This window comes from Caretta caretta, chromosome 8 (genome assembly GCF_965140235.1).
Source record: "Caretta caretta isolate rCarCar2 chromosome 8, rCarCar1.hap1, whole genome shotgun sequence".
NCBI classification, from domain to species: domain Eukaryota; kingdom Metazoa; phylum Chordata; order Testudines; family Cheloniidae; genus Caretta; species Caretta caretta.
Window position 1 is genome coordinate 87602277 of NC_134213.1, and position 17608 is coordinate 87619884.

The following is a 17608-nucleotide window of genomic DNA, read 5'->3' on the forward strand; positions in this document are numbered from 1 at the left end:
CGTGTTTCTTCGGGCAGGGCCGGGTTGGGCCCTGTGCGCTCCGACACTGGTGGCTGATCGCGGGAAACAGGCGCTACGAGGCAGCCCCGTCAGACGCAGGACCCCGGCCCTGCCGCGACGCTCGGCTCTGGACGTGGTGGGCCAAGATGTCGACGAAGAATTTCCGAGTCAGCGACGGGGACTGGATCTGCCCGGACAAGAAGTGAGGGGGCCCCGGGGCCGCCACGGACGGGGGGCGGGGCCCCAGGGCCTCCCGGTGAGGGGAGGGAAGCGGGACTCGGGGGAGCTCAACGTCCTCGAGTCTTCTCCCTACAGGGCACCGGAGGCGCCGTTTGCGGGGCTGTCGAACGGACGGGTGGCTTCTGCTCAGACGCACCCCTGCCTCTTAGCACCTTCCTCCCTGCGGGCATCCCGGCTGCCTCAGTGGGGCCCGAGATATGAATAACGCCTTTTAGATCGGCGCCCTGCAACTCAAAGGCCTCCCCGCCCGGGGGGCTCAGCTCCTCTACGGACGGCACCGCAGGGTCACTGCGCTCTCGGGGCGGTGACACGATGGCAGCTCTGCACCGCACAGAAAGTGAACGGGCCCTGATCCCGTGTGCCTCCCCAGAGCCCGATCGCTGTCGGTAGGGGTCTGTCGGTGCAGGGGTGTGTCTGAGCAGAAACATTGCAGAATCAGGACCATAAACTGGAAAGTGTCATGGCTACAGGAGTACCGGGTACTTAAAAATCTGCAGTGAAACCCAACAATCCTTCAGGCTTATTTATAGTTCTTCAGTTTGGTTCCCGTGTCTTTTGAGAAAATATTTAATAAAGAAAGTGAGATATTTGCCCGCAGTGCTTTATGAAATACAAAATATTTGCCAACTTTTGCCAGATGTTTACAGTTAATGAAGGTCCTACTGCTATTATTGTGAAGCAGAGAATCCTGACAAAATAAAATTGCCAGTGGCCTTTTTTTGGTTTGTTTTTTGCTGGTCTGAAATGTGTATTTGTACAACAAAAGGAAAACTAGCCACCCTGTTACAAACAGCTTATTTATGTCAGAAGTTAGAAAACAAAAAGTCATTTTTAAAAGGTTCTTTGAGTTTCTATAACAGTTTTATTTTAGCTACAAAAATTAAGTTACCAACATAAAAATCATTGAAGGTGGGAAAATGTCATGATTCATTTTGCAAAACAAAGAAAACTTTATAGGAATTTTCATCTGTAAAATATTTTCCGAATACTAATTGCTATCATCTTTATCCTCTCCCCTTTTTAAAAAAACTGTTCATTGCCCTTCATAAGAATATATTTCTTTTTTCAGGTGTGGAAATGTTAATTTTGCTAGAAGAACCAGCTGTAACAGATGTGGTCGAGGTGACTATCTTTCCCATTTTGATTTCCCTTCTCTCTCATCCCCCAAAAAGAATGAAATGTTCAATCTTATAAGAAACTTCTTGAAAATTATTTTTTTGAATCTGTTTTCAGAAAAAACAACTGAAGCCAAAATGATGAAAGCTGGAGGGACTGAAATAGGGAAGACGCTTGCTGAAAAGAGTCGTGGCCTGTTCAGTGCTAATGATTGGCAATGTAAAACGTATGTTGGTTTTGAAACTTAAATATTATTCCTGCCACAAACCTTTTTAATTGACTAAAAGGTCATGTATCTTGGATATTTAACTCAGTCAGAATCAATGTGGCTTTTAGTGAGTAGGCAAGAGAAATTGGGACCAACTTTTTTTTTTTTTTTGTGTGTGCTTTTTGAAATAGGTTTTATATGTTTTCACATTAGATTAGTTTTTAGTTTTAGTTTTTTCTGGACGACAAATATTTAATCAGTGTGGCTTTGACAGACAGGATGGTCTTTTGATTATAGCACAGGATTGGAAGTATGTGTTCTGTTCCTGATCTGACTGAAAAACTTCCTGTCTGACTATAGGCAAGTTACTTCAGTTCACAGGCTACTGTGTGTGTGGATTTTTTTTAAAAAGAGATGCGAGTGGGAGAATAAAACTTACTTCATAGTGACTTTGTGAAGTTTCGGAAGGTGCAAAAGAAGGGAAAAGTACAGAGAAATTGTTTTTTCACAAACTTCATTCATATGAATACTTGTATTGTTTGAAACTTTTATGGAAACAGATTTTTTTCTGATACCCTGATTTTACGACGAGCTTCATATCTCCTGAGACCCTCTTAGTTTTGATTTATCTATTCCGTCCTTGTTAATTCTACATAAAATTTCCAATCTCTGAAACCTGTACTTATTAGAATATTTTTCCATCTCCAGAAAATGCTAATTGAATTCTAGTTGACGTTTATGTCAAATTTCAGCTTTACAACTTGCACTTGCACCTGTGTTCCTACACTTTGGATTCATGCTCTCCTATCCCCCCTCCACTCCCAATACTTGTCCTTTTCCCACTATTTTCCATTCTTCCTCTGTTGTCTTCTACCTCTGCTGCCTTTTTTTAATAATCCAAGCACCTTTCCCCAATATATATAGAACCCTTGAAAAAAAGTTACAGGTAAAAATGACTTCTGTGCAGTTATGATGTGAAAATTCCTTTTATGCCCGAATATATGCCATTTTATTACTATAATATGATTTGCTCTAGATATGTGCATGTATATGCATTTTAATCTTGATCATAGCTGTGCCTCTCTTGGGGCTCTTTGGGTTGACTACATGACTCAAGCCTGTGATCCTTATGCTGGCAAAATTCTTATAGACTTCTCTGGGAGTTGCGTGTACATAAGTATTGCAAGAGTAGGCCCTGGTGATGTTACAATTGCCTATTTGTTTAGTAGTGAACTTAAATCACAGCTAATTGATATAAATTGATTTCATTTTTTTCTGGAGCATGTTGCCTAATTCCCAAGCTCTTTAACGTGAAATAAAATGTTGCATTTTTACACTTACTTTCTTTTCCCTCCCCCCCATAAAGTTGTGGCAATGTGAACTGGGCCAGGAGATCAGAATGTAATATGTGTAATACTCCAAAGTATGCAAAACTGGAGGAAAGGACAGGTAAGATGAATTTGCATGTTTAAATATTCAGTTCTCTTCATAAACTTAACTTAAATCAAGTAGTCATTTTTAATAGGTGTAGCAATGCTAACTAGTCTTTCTTTTGCATATCCCATCCTTGTAAGTCTATATATGTGCTAAGTATTACTAGTATGTAAAATCCAAGTGTGACAGTGGTTCACCTCAGGAAATCCCCTAAGGTCATACAGTTTAAACCACTTTCTCAGTTTTCATGAAGATACAGTATTAAAACAAATTCTTAAATAAATTTCCAACAGATTATGCTTAAGCCCAGGAGATGGTAATTTTGAATTTCTGATATGTAGCCATAGAGACCATCTACACTAAACTTATAAGTCAGTAGTAGGTTACAACACATTTCCAGTTTGTAATATAGAATGGACCATAACTATTTCATAATCAAGCGATAGCCTTGGTCATGTTTTGGATATAATAAAGTGCCATCTGCATTACAAAATGGAACCATATTATAACTAGGTCAGGGTTGCAACCATGTTGTAGCTGGAACTGAATGTTCTTTAAGCAGAAATGTGCTTTAAGCAGAAATGTCAACTCAGTGATATTCCGTTTTCCTCTGCTTTCCTTCTGAGATCACCCTATAAATGTAGGGTTAAACAAAACGTGCAAAAAATATTTTTGGGGGACTAGATTATCCCCTGAGCCAAATTTGCCTGGCAAATCTATAGGGTGTCAGGGACTGTGTTTCAACTTTCTTGATTCTCAGGCCCACTCTTGATTGTATTCAACTTAAAACTGCTAGCAAGGAATATTAAATTCCACTTCTGCGTTATGGACTATAATGGACCCTACATCATGGAAGTATGGCAGTGGTGGAGCAGAGCCCTCTCTGCCCTGACATGCCCTGTGGGTCAGAAGGAGAGGCAGGGTCTGGCTGCAGCACAGATGCTTCAGCAGGGTGTTCTCCTATGCAAGAGTGATTCTCTGCTGGGCATTTGCAGCCTGATTATGGCTCCTTTGTGGCACTTGGCCCTTTGTTACGTAAATAGTTGCAGTGGAATGTATTTCTTTCATTTACCTCAAAGCTTACCTTAGCTTCTCAATTAGATATGTAAAAACTATTTTTGATACACTTGTGTGAGAACAGTTCAATGTCTGCTTCCTTTCAGATTGCATAACATTCTTGGTGTAGGTTTCATGATAACTTATACATCTAGAGACATCTTCTATTGGATTTTAATCAAATGTGGCATAATAAAAGTATTTACCAAAGACTTTGTATTTAACGTAATTGAATTTACACAATATAAGGGATTATGTAGTGCATTCTTATTTTACATTCTAATTTGCAGGATATGGAGGAGGTTTTAATGAAAGAGAGAATGTTGAGTATATAGAACGTGAAGAATCAGATGGGGAATATGATGAGGTAAGATTATGTATAATTATTACATTGGAGGAACATAAGTTAAAATGAAGAGATTTGTGTTTAAGAGCACGTATCTGGCAGGGAAGCCTGGCTTAAGAAACTAACTCAGGGTATGTCTATGCGGCAAGCACTACAATGAACACAGCTGCAGTTATAGCATTGTAGTGTAGACACTTCTTGCAGCGAAGGAAGGGGGTTTTCTGTTGCTGTAGTAAATCCACCCCCTTGAGATGCGAGGGCAACAGAAGAATTGTTCCATTGACCTAGCTGCCGTCAGTAGTGGGGTTCAAGCTTTGACCTAGCTGCAGCTACCTTAGGTTGACCTGACCACATCCCTCTGTTCATGAAATTTTTCTGAGTGATGTAGCTACGTCGACCTAAGTTTTAGGCGTAGACCAAGCCTCAGCCACCCAGGCTCAGGGTGAGGGAAGCTAGCTGTACAAATCTTTTGAATTACATCTCTTGCCGATTCATATGTGAAGCAGAATTCATGTTGAATCTGGAAAGGTGTGGGGGGGTAAACGTCTAAAAATCAGTTAGAAATTAAATTTAACTGTGGTTCGTGTTTCATTAGTTTAACTGCTTGCAAGATCTGCTTTAGATTTCCTATGCTATTTTCTTTAGGGTGCTCCTACTGCTTCCCAAATATACTGAAGTCTGTTATAAAGCAGTCTTGTAAAGCACATGCTGTTTGATTACATCCAGATTATTGATGAATTTATCAGAATATAGACATTGTGATGTGTCTTTATTTTAGATCTACAGTAGGTTTTTGCTGAGTACTTTTGGGTCATTCAACTAAGATTTCATGGTAGAAATTTGCCTTCTCTGTCTCCACACAGCAATATTTTTTTTTATTTGTAATGAAAGTTGTCTTTACTATTTTTCACTTTTTCCCACGAGTCTTACAAAAGTCTTAGTTCATTATAGTCTTTTCATATTAGCTCGTAGGAGGCTGCTTGTTTAATATACTGTAATTAGTCTTACTTATGGTGGAGTGGGCAGAAACAAAGTGTGTGTCACTCACATTATTTATCTGCAATTAGTTTGGTCGCAAAAAGAAAAAATACAGAGGGAAGCCAGTTGGGCCTGCATCTATCCTGAAGGAAGTAGAAGATAAGGAATCTGAAGGGGAAGAAGAAGAGGATGAGGATGAAGATCTTTCCAAGTATAAACTGGATGAGGTAAAATAATCCTTGTTCTTTATTACTGCTAACATACTGTGTTCTTACTAAGTGAGATTGGCCTTAATTCTTAGCTGCTTGTAAATCAGTATTGTTATACAATACATAAGTTATAAGTAAGGATGATATGCTCTCCTAACCTCCGTATACATCTTGGAGTGGGATATGTGTGTATTGGAAGAATGCATGAGCTGAGGAGAGTTTGTCAGCCTGAACTCTGTATTTGTTGCTTTGAATGACTGCTGTCAGAATCTTATCACTTAAACTTACATTTATATTTTAACTTTGGGAACAGAATTAATCATTGTGAGAAATATATGTTTATATAGGATGTCTTAATAGGTAGATCCAGTAGAGTATGGTGAAAATGCACACTAAAATCTTTACTGCTGCATTATTTCTGATGTTTTCAAAATATCTAAAATAAATGTCAACATGGACTAGACATGTTCCAGATGTCTTCTGTTAAATGATGCTGGCTTTATTTTTAGCTATAAAATTGAAATAAATATTCTCCTGATCTGCAGTTTTGTTTTTAATACAGAGTGATTGTTAAATATTAGTTGTTCCTTTTAGACCATGATCATGAAAAGACTTGTGCACATGTTTACTTTTACACACTGACCAAAATCAGTGAGGAATTTGCAGAATTGGAACCTAAGTTTGGTAGTGGGATAGACTTCCTCTGAGCCTGAGACTTCTGCCAGACATCTGCCCAAAATCTTTGTCTCATTTTTTTAAGACACTGAACTGTAATACAAATGCTGGCATTATAATTCACTACCTAACTTTTTAATTATTCAGTCATTATGCAGGTTTTTGAGGATCACTTTTTTCAGTCCTATTTTATTGCTGTTTCTGAAATTGTTTTTATGTAGCTATTTGATTTTTAACAAGCTGCACTCAATGCTTGAGGGTTTTTTGTTATCTTAACAAAAGAGAACTAAAAAAACGGATTTGAAAAGATTGGCAATATGCTCCAAATAAACTACAGACAAGAGCAAGTAAAAACTACTACTCCAAATGAAAATAGTCTAAAATGTAATCCTGCTTTCTGCATATTTTCTTCATATTTAAGTCTCCAAACCTAACTAACAGTCTGCATGTTTTCAGGATGAGGATGAAGATGAGGCTGATCTCTCAAAATATAATCTTGATGCCAGCGAGGAAGAAGATGCTAATAAGAAAAAGAAATCCAACAGGCGCAGTCGCTCTAAGTCTCGATCTTCCCACTCACAATCTTCATCGCGCTCATCCTCCCACTCAAGCTCAAGGTCTAGGTCAAGGTAAACGGGTACAGGTCAAGGGTAACGCCAGGCAAAATGTCAGTATCTAACTTCTTTATTTACATCTTTTTTTCTTGATTGACTTATAGTTTCAGTTGTTAATGTGACAGTTTTATATATTCAGTTTACGCAGGTAGATTACATTTTTATAATGGCCTTTTGTAGCTCCACAGTTTTAAAAGTGAGGACTTCTTTTAGTTTATCACTTCGCTTTCAGTGAGTTAATGTTTCAGCTGTATCTGTAACAAATATGGCTTATAAAAACAGGAAAGCTAGCATGTTTTCAAAACTATGTGTAGTCCTTTTGGCTTGCTATTAAGTAGTCGCATTTAATGTGAAATAGATGCTTTTTTGGAAGTACTGAGGATTGTTGGGAGAAAAGTAGACAAACTGGGAGGCGGGGATAGTAAAGTAGGAGGTAATGCAATCAGAGCAGATAAAGTAGAAGGCCACTATTGGAAAATGCCTTGAAGGTGAAGATAAGAAATTTGAGTTTCATGTGGTAGAAAAGGGGAAGTCAGTGGAATGATTGATTAAGATAATTATGATGTGGTTAGAGCAGTGGTTCTCAAACTTGTTCCACCACTTGTGCAGGGAAAGCCCCTGGCGGGCCCGGCTGGTTTGTTTACCTGCCGCATCAGCAGGTTTGGCCAATCGAGGCTCCCAGTGGCTGCGGTTCGCTGCTCCAGGCCAATGGGAGCTGCTGGAAGCAGCACGGGCCGAGGGACTTACTGGGAGCCGCGATCGGCCGAACCTGCGGATGCGGCAGGTAAACAAACAGGCGCAGCCCGCCAGGGGCTTTCCCTGCACAAGTGGTGGAACAAGTTTGAGAACCACTGGGTTAGAACATCAGGCAAGGAAGATGATCTTAACTGAGTTTGCAGGGTCTACGTGGGTCTCAGTGAGGCCAGATAAAAGCTCTAATTTGCACATTTAAAGAGAACACAGAAAAGCTTATTCTCAAATCAGTAGCGAAGCAACCATTTAATAAACACATCATTTTACTGGTTGGTTGCAAAATATCTCTATTTCTTAAGCTCCTTAATACTAACAAACGTAAGATTAACCCACAGATATCTAACTAGTAGTAGTATAGCTAAGAATTAGTTATTGTAGGAGGAAGCTTCAATTTAACCATAATAAATTGCCCAAGTTGAAACTTGGTGAATAGCCTCTTGGTTTAGGAGAATTTGCACCCGCAGAAAAATCCATTAGGATGGTCTCAACACTTAAACTGCTTCTCTCTTTAAAATATCAGCTATTGTTTTGCCAGACTTTAAGGTAAGTGAGGCACACTTTGCTTTTGTCTCTGAAGTGGCCAGGATTTCAAATACGTGAAAATCAGCTTTCCTTTTTCATTTGTGTCAGGATGTGTATATTAAATGCTTTACTTGGCCTACATGACACCACATTGCCCCTGCACGGTCCATTCAAAACTCATTTGCTAAGTGCACGATCCTTGCCTGACTTTTGAATCCGCTACTGAATTCCCCTTTTTCACTGCATAAAGTTTCTTCTATACAGAATGCCCTCCATGAACAGATCCATAGATCACTATCCTTTCCTTGAAATGCCTCCATAAGGCCCACATAGGCTATAGTGCCTACAAGAAGCTAACCAAATATTATTGGCAGAGCTGATTGGCACTTGCCAATTTGTTTATCAAAAAACACATTTTGATAGTACGTTTCATTTCTCTTCTTCCACCCTTCATCTTAGAGTCTGAGCTCTGTGAGGCGGGGACTGTGTCATCCTGTGTGAACTGCACCTACTGCATGGGAACTACTGGAATGCAAATAAGATTATCTGTCATATTTTTTTTTTTTTAAAAAGTATAAAGTACTATCAGCTCAGATGAAGGGTCAAACATAAATTCACAACCCTCAAAGTTGATGAAAAGTAGTTTAATTTATTTTGTTTCTCCTGGGATCTCCCAGTGTTGCGTGTAATCTTGTCATGGGTACTTCAATACATATTCTCAACATTGGGCTGAGTCTTCATTTAATTAAACATAAATGTATGTTCAGAGGGTTTTGAGTTCTCCTTGAAGGATTTTTTTGTTTTTTAGAAACATAAATCTTATCTTGCTGGAAATAAAAGTGCAGGCTATTCTTGTTCTGCATAATATGATGAAATAGAGACAATGGTAACAATATTTATTGGGAGTTATGGAATTAATTGACCAAATAGTGCCTGAAAAGATTATTAAAATTTGATTTGACATGTCTTGTCTTCAAAATAATTACAGTTATACCAGCTTGCATTTTAAGGAGACCCCATCAATTTGAAAATTGCATTAGTTTACTTTAAAAGAACAGGAGGACTTGTGGCACCTTAAAGACTAACAAATTTATTTGAGCATAAGCTTTTGTGAGCTACAGCCCACTTCATCAGATGCATGCAGTGGAAAATACAGTTGGAAAATACAAATGGCCCATCTTGATTATCACTACAAAAGGTTTTGTAGTCTCTCCTGCTGGTAATAGCTCACCTTAACTCATCACTCTCGTTATAGTGTGTATGGGAACACCCATTGTTTCATGTTCTTTGTGTATATAAAATCGTCCTACTGTATTTTCCACTGCATGCATCTGATGAAGTGGGCTGTAGCCCACGAAAGCTTATGCTTAAATAAATTTATTAGTCTCTAAGTTGCCACAAGTACTTTTGTTCTGTTTGCAGATACAGACTAACACGGCTGCTACTCTAAAATTAGTTTACTTGTAACTTTACAATGTTTTTAATACCTGAGATTTCCATAAGTTAGCAAAAAAAATTTACTCTTGTGTGTGCATTGTGCCTTTTATACAGAGGAAACAATGAGACTGATTATAGGCAGTTTCACACTTGCTGAAAACAGCCTTCTAAATATCAACAAGTGAATAACAAATCTTGACACTTTTTAAATAATTTGTTTAAGAAACGTTCATGATAGTGTTTTTGGAGTACTATATCAGATACTAGGACTCCTAATTTAATACACTTCTAAAAATCCAAGGTGATGGTGTCCCATTAAGGTGCAAATTCAAGATTTGGGTTGGATTCATGAAATAGTTAATGGGTAAGCAATCATTTTATTAACTTTACCGAATAACTGCTACCCTACTTACTTTGTCTGCTTTCACAATTTAACTAATAGTTCTAATGACAACTTTCAGTATCTTAATAGGAAGCCATTAATAAAAACCTTAACTTCTTTATGCCATTCCTTATATATTGGAACTTCGGACTAGAATTTATCCATTAACAGTTCAAAGTAGATAAATGACTCCAATGTACAATCTGGCAAAACTTTAAAGACCAAATGTGTTTATCTCTTTCATGAATCTGGGCCCCAAGTACCTTAATGTATGATAAATAGCTGCATCTGCATATTGTTAAAAACAATTTATGAAAGAAAATGAATATTAATTTTTGAAAAGTTTCAGATATTAAGAACTAGTATTTCAGATGCTCGTATGCATTGAGCAAAATTCTAGAAGTAATTTTACAATAATCATGTCTCATAAGGCTGTTTAAGTATTGGAAAAATCCTCCATGTTGTTTCAGGTCCCATTCAAGAAGCTCTTCCAGTTCCAGATCAAGATCTCGTTCCACTTCCAGAGAACATTCTAGATCTCGTGGGTCGAAATCAAGGTGAATGAGGTAGTTTTCTCTCTGCTTTGCAGAGAGAAATTAAAAGGGTAGCAGAACTGATTGCTTGTTTGTTTCTCTAAAAAACTATTTTGACTTAACTCATTTTCAGCATGGAAATCAGTTGTTCCCAGGTCCAGTATTCCAAGGAGTTACCACTATTAAATGAAATAATTATTCTTGAAAATGCAAGTTTGTTTTTTTATGAGAATATTTTTAAAAGTCTCGTCTAAAGCTAGGCAAGTGAATAACCCAATGTCTGCTGTATGTGAAAGCAAGAGAATCTGAATGCATATTTTTGCTTAAAATAATTCTTGCAACTTTATTTACTGTTTCCTCTGGCGATTAAGTGTGAAATATTAGAAGATGTGCTATATTCTTATTTTGTATATGTTGGTAATGTATATGAACCCCCCATTAGACAACACTGTTGAAACATTATTGTAAATGTGGGGGAAATATGTGAAATCACTGATCAATTACTCATGTAAGTAACCCACTGAAGTCAGTGAGATTACTCACATGTGATCAAGGCAAGCAAGACTTGGTCCAGATTTTCTGGATATACTCATTAGAGTCTGATTTAGCTGGTCTTTTTGTATAGCAATTATTGAACTGTGCATGGCAGCCAAAGCTAGCAATTAGTCCTTGTGATGAGTTCACTGAGGCTTTCTGTTGACAGAAGTTTCTGCAGTAGAATGCAAATCCACCTCTTCTTTCCATTCCTGGAGATGGCCCCTATGGTGTGAAACAAGTGGGACAGGGCATCTAAAAATAATCTTGCATCCCTTGTATGGCACTGACTTCTTGAGTGTTCTCATTTAAGGGGTGGAGTATAAGCAGGGATTCCATTATCTCCTAAAGAGAAAACTGTGGAAGTGCTCCATACAGCCACTATGGGTATGTCTACGTTGCACACTCCTTATGGCAGCATGTGAACTCCCCTCCCCACCTCTCTGACCACAGTATAAATGGTGTAGATAGTGAATGTTTGGATAAAGATACACCTGACGCTTATGGTAAATACTCTGCATGGCTCTCTACACACCCAAGCAGTGCCTCTCTGTCCACACTGTTGTTTTTAGCAGTGTAGTGTAGGGAAAGACTTTGGCAGTGGGGAAAGGCTCTGCTGCTGGAGCTTTCCTCCCCTGCTGGGGAAGACTCCAACAGTGGACAGAGAAGCTCCAGCAACTCCCTGTGGTAGGGAAAGGCTCCAGCAGCAGGGAGCTGCGGGAGCCTTGCCCCACCACAGTGAAAGACTTTGGGAGGAGGGGAAGGCTCTGGCAGGGGGGAGGGAGTGGGAAAAGTTTCCCACTCCCTCCCCCCTGCCAGAGCCTTTCATTGCCCCATGTAGCTGCATACTGAAGTGTGCACGCATCCTGCTTTTTCACTGTGGCATGGAGCTACACTTACCCTACATGCTGCAGCCAGTGGTGTGCAGTGTGGATGTATCTTCTGAAACGGTTGTTTAGCTGCTCTGAGGGAAGGATTACTCCCTCATTCATCCTGCATTTGCCCAATGTCCATATTGGCTATATTTGTCCTGGGGATTAGTCTGAAATTTAGCATAGTGAGAATTGCAACTGCTATGAAGTTAAGTAATAAAAGACAAAGCAAGTTATTATTTGACACCCCGTTGGTACTGAAGCAACAAGTTCAGAACAAGTTATTTTTAGGGTACAAAATTGGTTTAAAAACTGGATTTCAGACCTTCCTGTCTATTAAATTGCTTAACATTTGTGACAGGTTTCAGAGTAGCATTTGTGAGTACTTTATTATTTACAAAAGATTGTGAAACATTTCTGCAGAAAAATATGCATGTTTGATATCTGAAAAAGTACTGTCAGCAAGTCGTCTTTGTTTGGTGGATTTAACATTGGGCTTGAAGTCAGAAGGTCCTAAATTCTATTTCCATCACCTTGTCCGGCAGCTTTTTCAGATCCACAAATATGATTTTTTTTTCTTGAGAAAGTAGCTGATTTTTGTAAACATAGATGAGAAAATGCCATGCAAGGTATTTTGCTAACATTTTTAGTTTATTAAAATTCAGTTTAGCAAAAGTCTTGCAAACTCAAATAGGTGAATTTGGGTGGGGGGGAATGGCCATTTTTGAGATTTCCAATTTTAGTAATTTTTTTAGGCAGTTTATTTTTGAAGTAGCCTTGGTTTAATGATCCATAATGGAATATGTGTACTAATGGTAAAATGAAACATGATTTTAAATAGCTTATTAAATCTGTAGTTCTCCAGCCTCTCACTTTATGGACTGTACTACTTAGCACGAGTATAATCTTCTTGTAGGCCATCTCTCATCCCAGTCTCCTGCAGTATGTTTAACAAAAAGCTTAATTCTGGAGAACACTGGGAAAAGGTTCCCAAACCACTGGTCCACAATACCATATTTCAAAAGCATTACTTTATAAATAAGTATTTTCATTGTTAAGATAGAAGTTCTTATTGGCTATTAACTAAGAAGTAAGTATTAAAATACCTACAAATACATTTTGTAAAATGTTGTGGCAAATCTTGTATTGAATGTTCTTGGATCTGAACTCTGTAGTAGACTTTTGCTGACTTCTTTGTATTATGCACAAATTAAATCAGATTTATTTCTTAATCAATAAAGATCCAGCTCCAGGTCCCACAGGGGGTCTTCAACCCCAAGAAAAAGATCTTACTCAAGCTCTCGTTCATCATCTTCCCCTGAGAGAGGCAAGAAGCGGAGTCGCTCTAGATCTTCTTCGCCCGGTGATCGCAAAAAAAGACGATCGAGATCACGGTCACCCGAAAGGTTTGGGTTTATGTAGAATAAGAATGGGTGCATTTAAAATGTGTGTAATACACTTTCTGAAGAAATAAAATGAACTGGGAAAGGATTGAATTTTATCAGTTATTCATTTTGGTATTCAGAAATAGGTTTTTGCCCTCCCTCTCCCAATTACCATGCTGTTTTTTAAAACATAGATTTTTTTGATGGTTTTAAAACATTTTCTTTGCAAAATCTCCTGTTAGGACCATGTTCCATAGAAAAAGACCTAGATTACCATTCTTTCAGCGTTTGAAAGGGCTAATGTACTCCGTTGCTTGATTAATTTTCATAAATGAATACTGTGACATCAAGGAATTGTAAATTTAATATGAAGTGTGGCAAATTTAATACTAAAAAGTGTAATACATTAGTGAACCTAAACAGAAGGTTTCAGATTTACATGTTCAGTTTATATACTACCCCATCAAATAAATTAGTCTTCTAACTATTGTGGGTGTGAGTGATCAAATTAATTTGAACTTACTTCTTTGCATGCTTTCTCTGTTTGTATCTTACAGACGCCGCAGGTCGTCATCTGGATCTTCCCATTCTGGTTCCCGTACAAGTTCTAAAAAGAAATAATGTATTAAAGTTCACATCTTAAAAAAAAAAAAAAAAATCCAGTCCAGTGCATGAGGCATATTTTTAAGAACTTGGTGTCTTATTTGGTCAGAAGTGCTAAATCTGCTAGTAGAAGTGCATGTTCGTCCTTGCTTTCTGGGAAACTGCAGCTTTGTTCATTCATTAAACAAAAAGTAAGGTAGCATTTTAAGCCATAAATTCTCCAGAGTAGGTGTGTACTTTTCATTATTCCATTTATCTCCTCAGATGTTGCATATTTGTATTGTTAAACAATGTATAATTGGGCCCACTTATTTTAGTACTACCAAATGGTTTGTTTTTTAATTTTTATGGCTCCAACCCATTACATTATTTACCGCTGTGAATGGAGACAGGTTGATCTGTGAATGGAGTCAGGTTGATATGTGTAGTCCCACCCTCCAAAAGAGAGTTCCCTGCACATAACAGCTCCTGAGCTTCTTTGATGCACTTTTGATAGGACCAGAGGACATTAATACAATTCTAAGGCTAAAGTATCCCATAGGGGGGGTTTTAGGCCAGGCTTCCAATTTTTCTGTATTTAAACAAAAGTTGTGATGAGTGGCAGTTCTCTCATTGACATTTAGTGCAGACGCCCGATTCCCGCACCCAGTACTAGGTTCTGTAATGGGTGCGTGAGACTTCCCCTCTCCCAGCTTGAAGGCTTTTTGGATCATTAAGCACTCTCTTCTCCATAGCTGAGATCTGTCTCAAAGCTGTAAGTCTCTGTGGAGATTCAGCCTATTTGATCCTTTCTCAGCCAAGGAAAAGCTTGCTTTCTGCAGTAGGTTGCTGAGTGCAATTTAATTTCCATGTGTATGAAGTCTGTGATCCTCTCTTAGAAAGGGGACAGTCTTGTATGGACTTATAATGCTGAAATCAACATTATGTAGCTACTTTTGAAGTGATGGGGGACTTTATGAAACTAGTTTATTTGGAATTACAGTACAAGGTTGTAGCCTCTGCAAGCCACCAGTCAAAGATGAATTTGGGCTGGAGAGCTATTTTTTTCCACACTAAATTTTACTTGTGGTAGATAAACTGCATAAGATGTTCTCCTGAAATACAGATAAATCTGTGCTTCTAAATAAATGTGATCAAAGATCATCACTGTCCCCCTAAACTTTATAAAATTTATGGCTTAAAATGCTTTATGAAATTTGTTTTACTAGCAATATCACATTAAAGCCTGGTCACTCTTGAGCTCTGTTTGGTAAAGAAAAATTTGTGTTAACAGTTATCTTCAGTGGCATCATAAGGTAAGTATGTTAAGGGAAAATAATGTTTTTTAAAACAAAAAAGCAATATATCTGTAATTATTTGAGTAGTAAAACTTTCAACATCTTTGACAGTTGCTTTTGTAAAATGAACTTCACAAAGACAAATGGAGCAAAATTGCATTCTGCTTTCCTTTTTTAAAAAAATGACTTTTTAAGTTTATTTTGGACTGATTTGACAGAGCAAAATGTTTTTGTTGTAGAAATATTTTGATAATCTTTTTGCAGAAAAAATTGCCCTGCAACTACTACTTTGTTTTCTTTTATATTTCCTTGCTAAGTGTAGTTTAGATTGCACAAGAACAGTTAGTCTCTTTTAACTGTGCCTCTGACTTCAGGAAAGTCTACCTACTAAATTGTAAAAATCAGATCTATTAGAAGCTATATGTTACCTTTTGGTTTATTCTTGTGCTTTGTATTAAAATTGTTGCTGTACTTAGATAAAAGTTTTTAAATTTAGCAAATGGTAAGCTACAGATAACTCTGAGGAAAATTATGGTTTCATTTGGCTTATATAAAATGTACTAGGTCATTTCATGAAGAAATGATTCTGCAGACAAATGTAAATAAAGCCTGTGAGTCAATTATACAATGAGTGTTTGTTTAGACATGTAGAACAAATCTTTCTATCTGTTGGCTCTCTTTAAACTTTCCGCAACGCTAAGCCTTTTTACTCTGTTTAAAATATCTGTGATGTAAGAAGAACTAGCAACTTAAAAGCAAAAGCAGTTAATCCAATCCCAGCATGTCTCATAAAGTACAAGCAATATCCATTCTTATTAAATAAAAAAAAAACCCTGGGCAGTAGATCAGAATCAGGCCTGCTTTGTGTAAAACATAGATTAATCTTAGGGCTTGTTTCAGGAAAAAGAAATTAACTTCCATAGCCTAATGTTATAATTTGACTACAGTAAAATATTGTTCCATGGCCTTCTGCTTGGCCTTGCACACGTCCTAAGTAAAGACCTTTATAATTAGATTATAAATAACAGCTATAGAGTAAATGTTGGGAGTTCCTACAGACCTCTTTTAAACCTGGAAAACTTAGGGCATGGCTACACTTGCAGATGTAGAGCGCTGGGAGTTAAACCAGCCTTTGGAGGCCGCAGCAGGGAAAATGCTGCCGTGTGTTTACACTGTCAGCTGCAAACGCACTGGCGTGGCCACATTAGCAGCTCTTGCAACGCCACAGAGAGCAGTGCATTGTGGTAGCTATCCCAATGTGCAAGTGGTTGCAACGTGCTTTTCAAATGGGGGTGGAGTGTGACAGGGAGTGTGTTGTGTGTATGTGGGGAGAGAGAGAGTGGGGTTTTGGGGAACTAAGAGCGTGTCAGCTTGCTGTCTTGTAAGTTCAGACAGACCCTGCTCCCCCTCCCATCTGTCTCACACACTCACAGCAAGCATCATTCCACACTAATGGTTGCTTTGTCCTGGAGCAGATAAGCATGCTGGCTGTCAAAAACGGAGCTTTGAAAGGACATAGCCGCATTCTACAGCCGATTCCAAAACAATGACAAGAGTGGCCACTTGACTTAAGGGGATTATGGATGTTTCTGGAGGCCGATAATTGCGCAGTAATGCAACACCTGGTTCACAGTGACCCTGGGGCGTTTCAGCCAAGGCGCAGCGTGGAGGTGGATTACCAGGAGCGCTCCTGCTGCAGAGTCCAGGCGCTTTAAGTGCCTTGTCAGTGTGGACGGGTCGTGAGTTAGGGCGCCTGAGGCTGCTTTAATGCGCTCTAACTTGCAAGTATAGCCAAGCCCTTATATTAGCCCAGATGAAGGGAAATTGGTCTGGTTTGGAATAAAAGAAACGTCTTCATGGAAATACATGAAGCGGTCTTTCAAAACCATAAAGTAAAACTGAATAAAAACAGACCAGTCTAGTTTCATTATCCAAACTGAGTGAAAATGGAAAATGCAAACCATGAATGTAAAAGATGAAGAGTAACTGATTTTTTTTTTTTAAGATCAGCTGAATTGCCTTTTAAATAAATAGTTGGGAGAGAGGAGGATGGGTTGAAATCCTAAATCATTAACAGAATACATATGTAGCCTTCAAATTGCAAAGTAGTACATTTTAAAAGTAAATAGATTTACTTGCCCGAGACCGAAATTCAGTGATTTGTTTCTTCTGCAAGAGGTGAGGGTGACAAAAGATCAAGGAATTGCTTATGTTAGGTATGTGTCTTTCTCTTTCAGGAAAAACATAATAACTTAAGTCCGTTCAACTTAAATAATTAGCATTGTACTAACTAGTAGCAGGCAGGATTAGCATTAGTGTGTCTAATAATTTGGGACACGTTTCCATCCCTGGACTGTGTGTGAAACTTACATCACATAAACATGATTTTTTTACATTTTGAGGTAAATAGCCAGGCTATTACAGACATGTCCTC

General features: G+C 38.3%; 1 protein-coding gene across 2 annotated transcripts; it reads left to right on the forward strand.

Annotated features, from left to right (window-relative positions):
* Positions 1 to 15802, forward strand: ZRANB2 (zinc finger RANBP2-type containing 2). 2 transcript variants are annotated; one of them, XM_048860064.2, is made up of 10 exons: positions 1 to 202; positions 1310 to 1362; positions 1474 to 1582; positions 2931 to 3013; positions 4345 to 4421; positions 5468 to 5605; positions 6719 to 6891; positions 10441 to 10527; positions 13151 to 13315; positions 13852 to 15802. In XM_048860064.2, exons 1-10 carry the CDS (start codon positions 147 to 149, stop codon positions 13913 to 13915), a joined length of 1005 nt encoding a protein of 334 aa, XP_048716021.1. In that variant the 5' UTR covers positions 1 to 146; the 3' UTR covers positions 13916 to 15802. The 2 variants fall into 2 exon arrangements, with proteins under 2 accessions (XP_048716021.1, XP_048716022.1); XM_048860065.2 differs by having other exon boundaries at positions 3 to 256.
* The last annotated feature ends 1806 nt before the right edge of the window (positions 15803 to 17608 follow it).

Bases quoted from the DNA above. Each gene is read 5' to 3' on its own strand.
- ZRANB2 (XM_048860064.2), top strand. From the start codon at position 147: ATGTCGACGAAGAATTTCCGAGTCAGCGACGGGGACTGGATCTGCCCG. The intron at 1,363-1,473 runs GTGACTATCTTT...ATCTGTTTTCAG, and splicing joins CTGTAACAGATGTGGTCGAG to AAAAAACAACTGAAGCCAAA. The intron at 4,422-5,467 runs GTAAGATTATGT...ATCTGCAATTAG, and splicing joins CAGATGGGGAATATGATGAG to TTTGGTCGCAAAAAGAAAAA.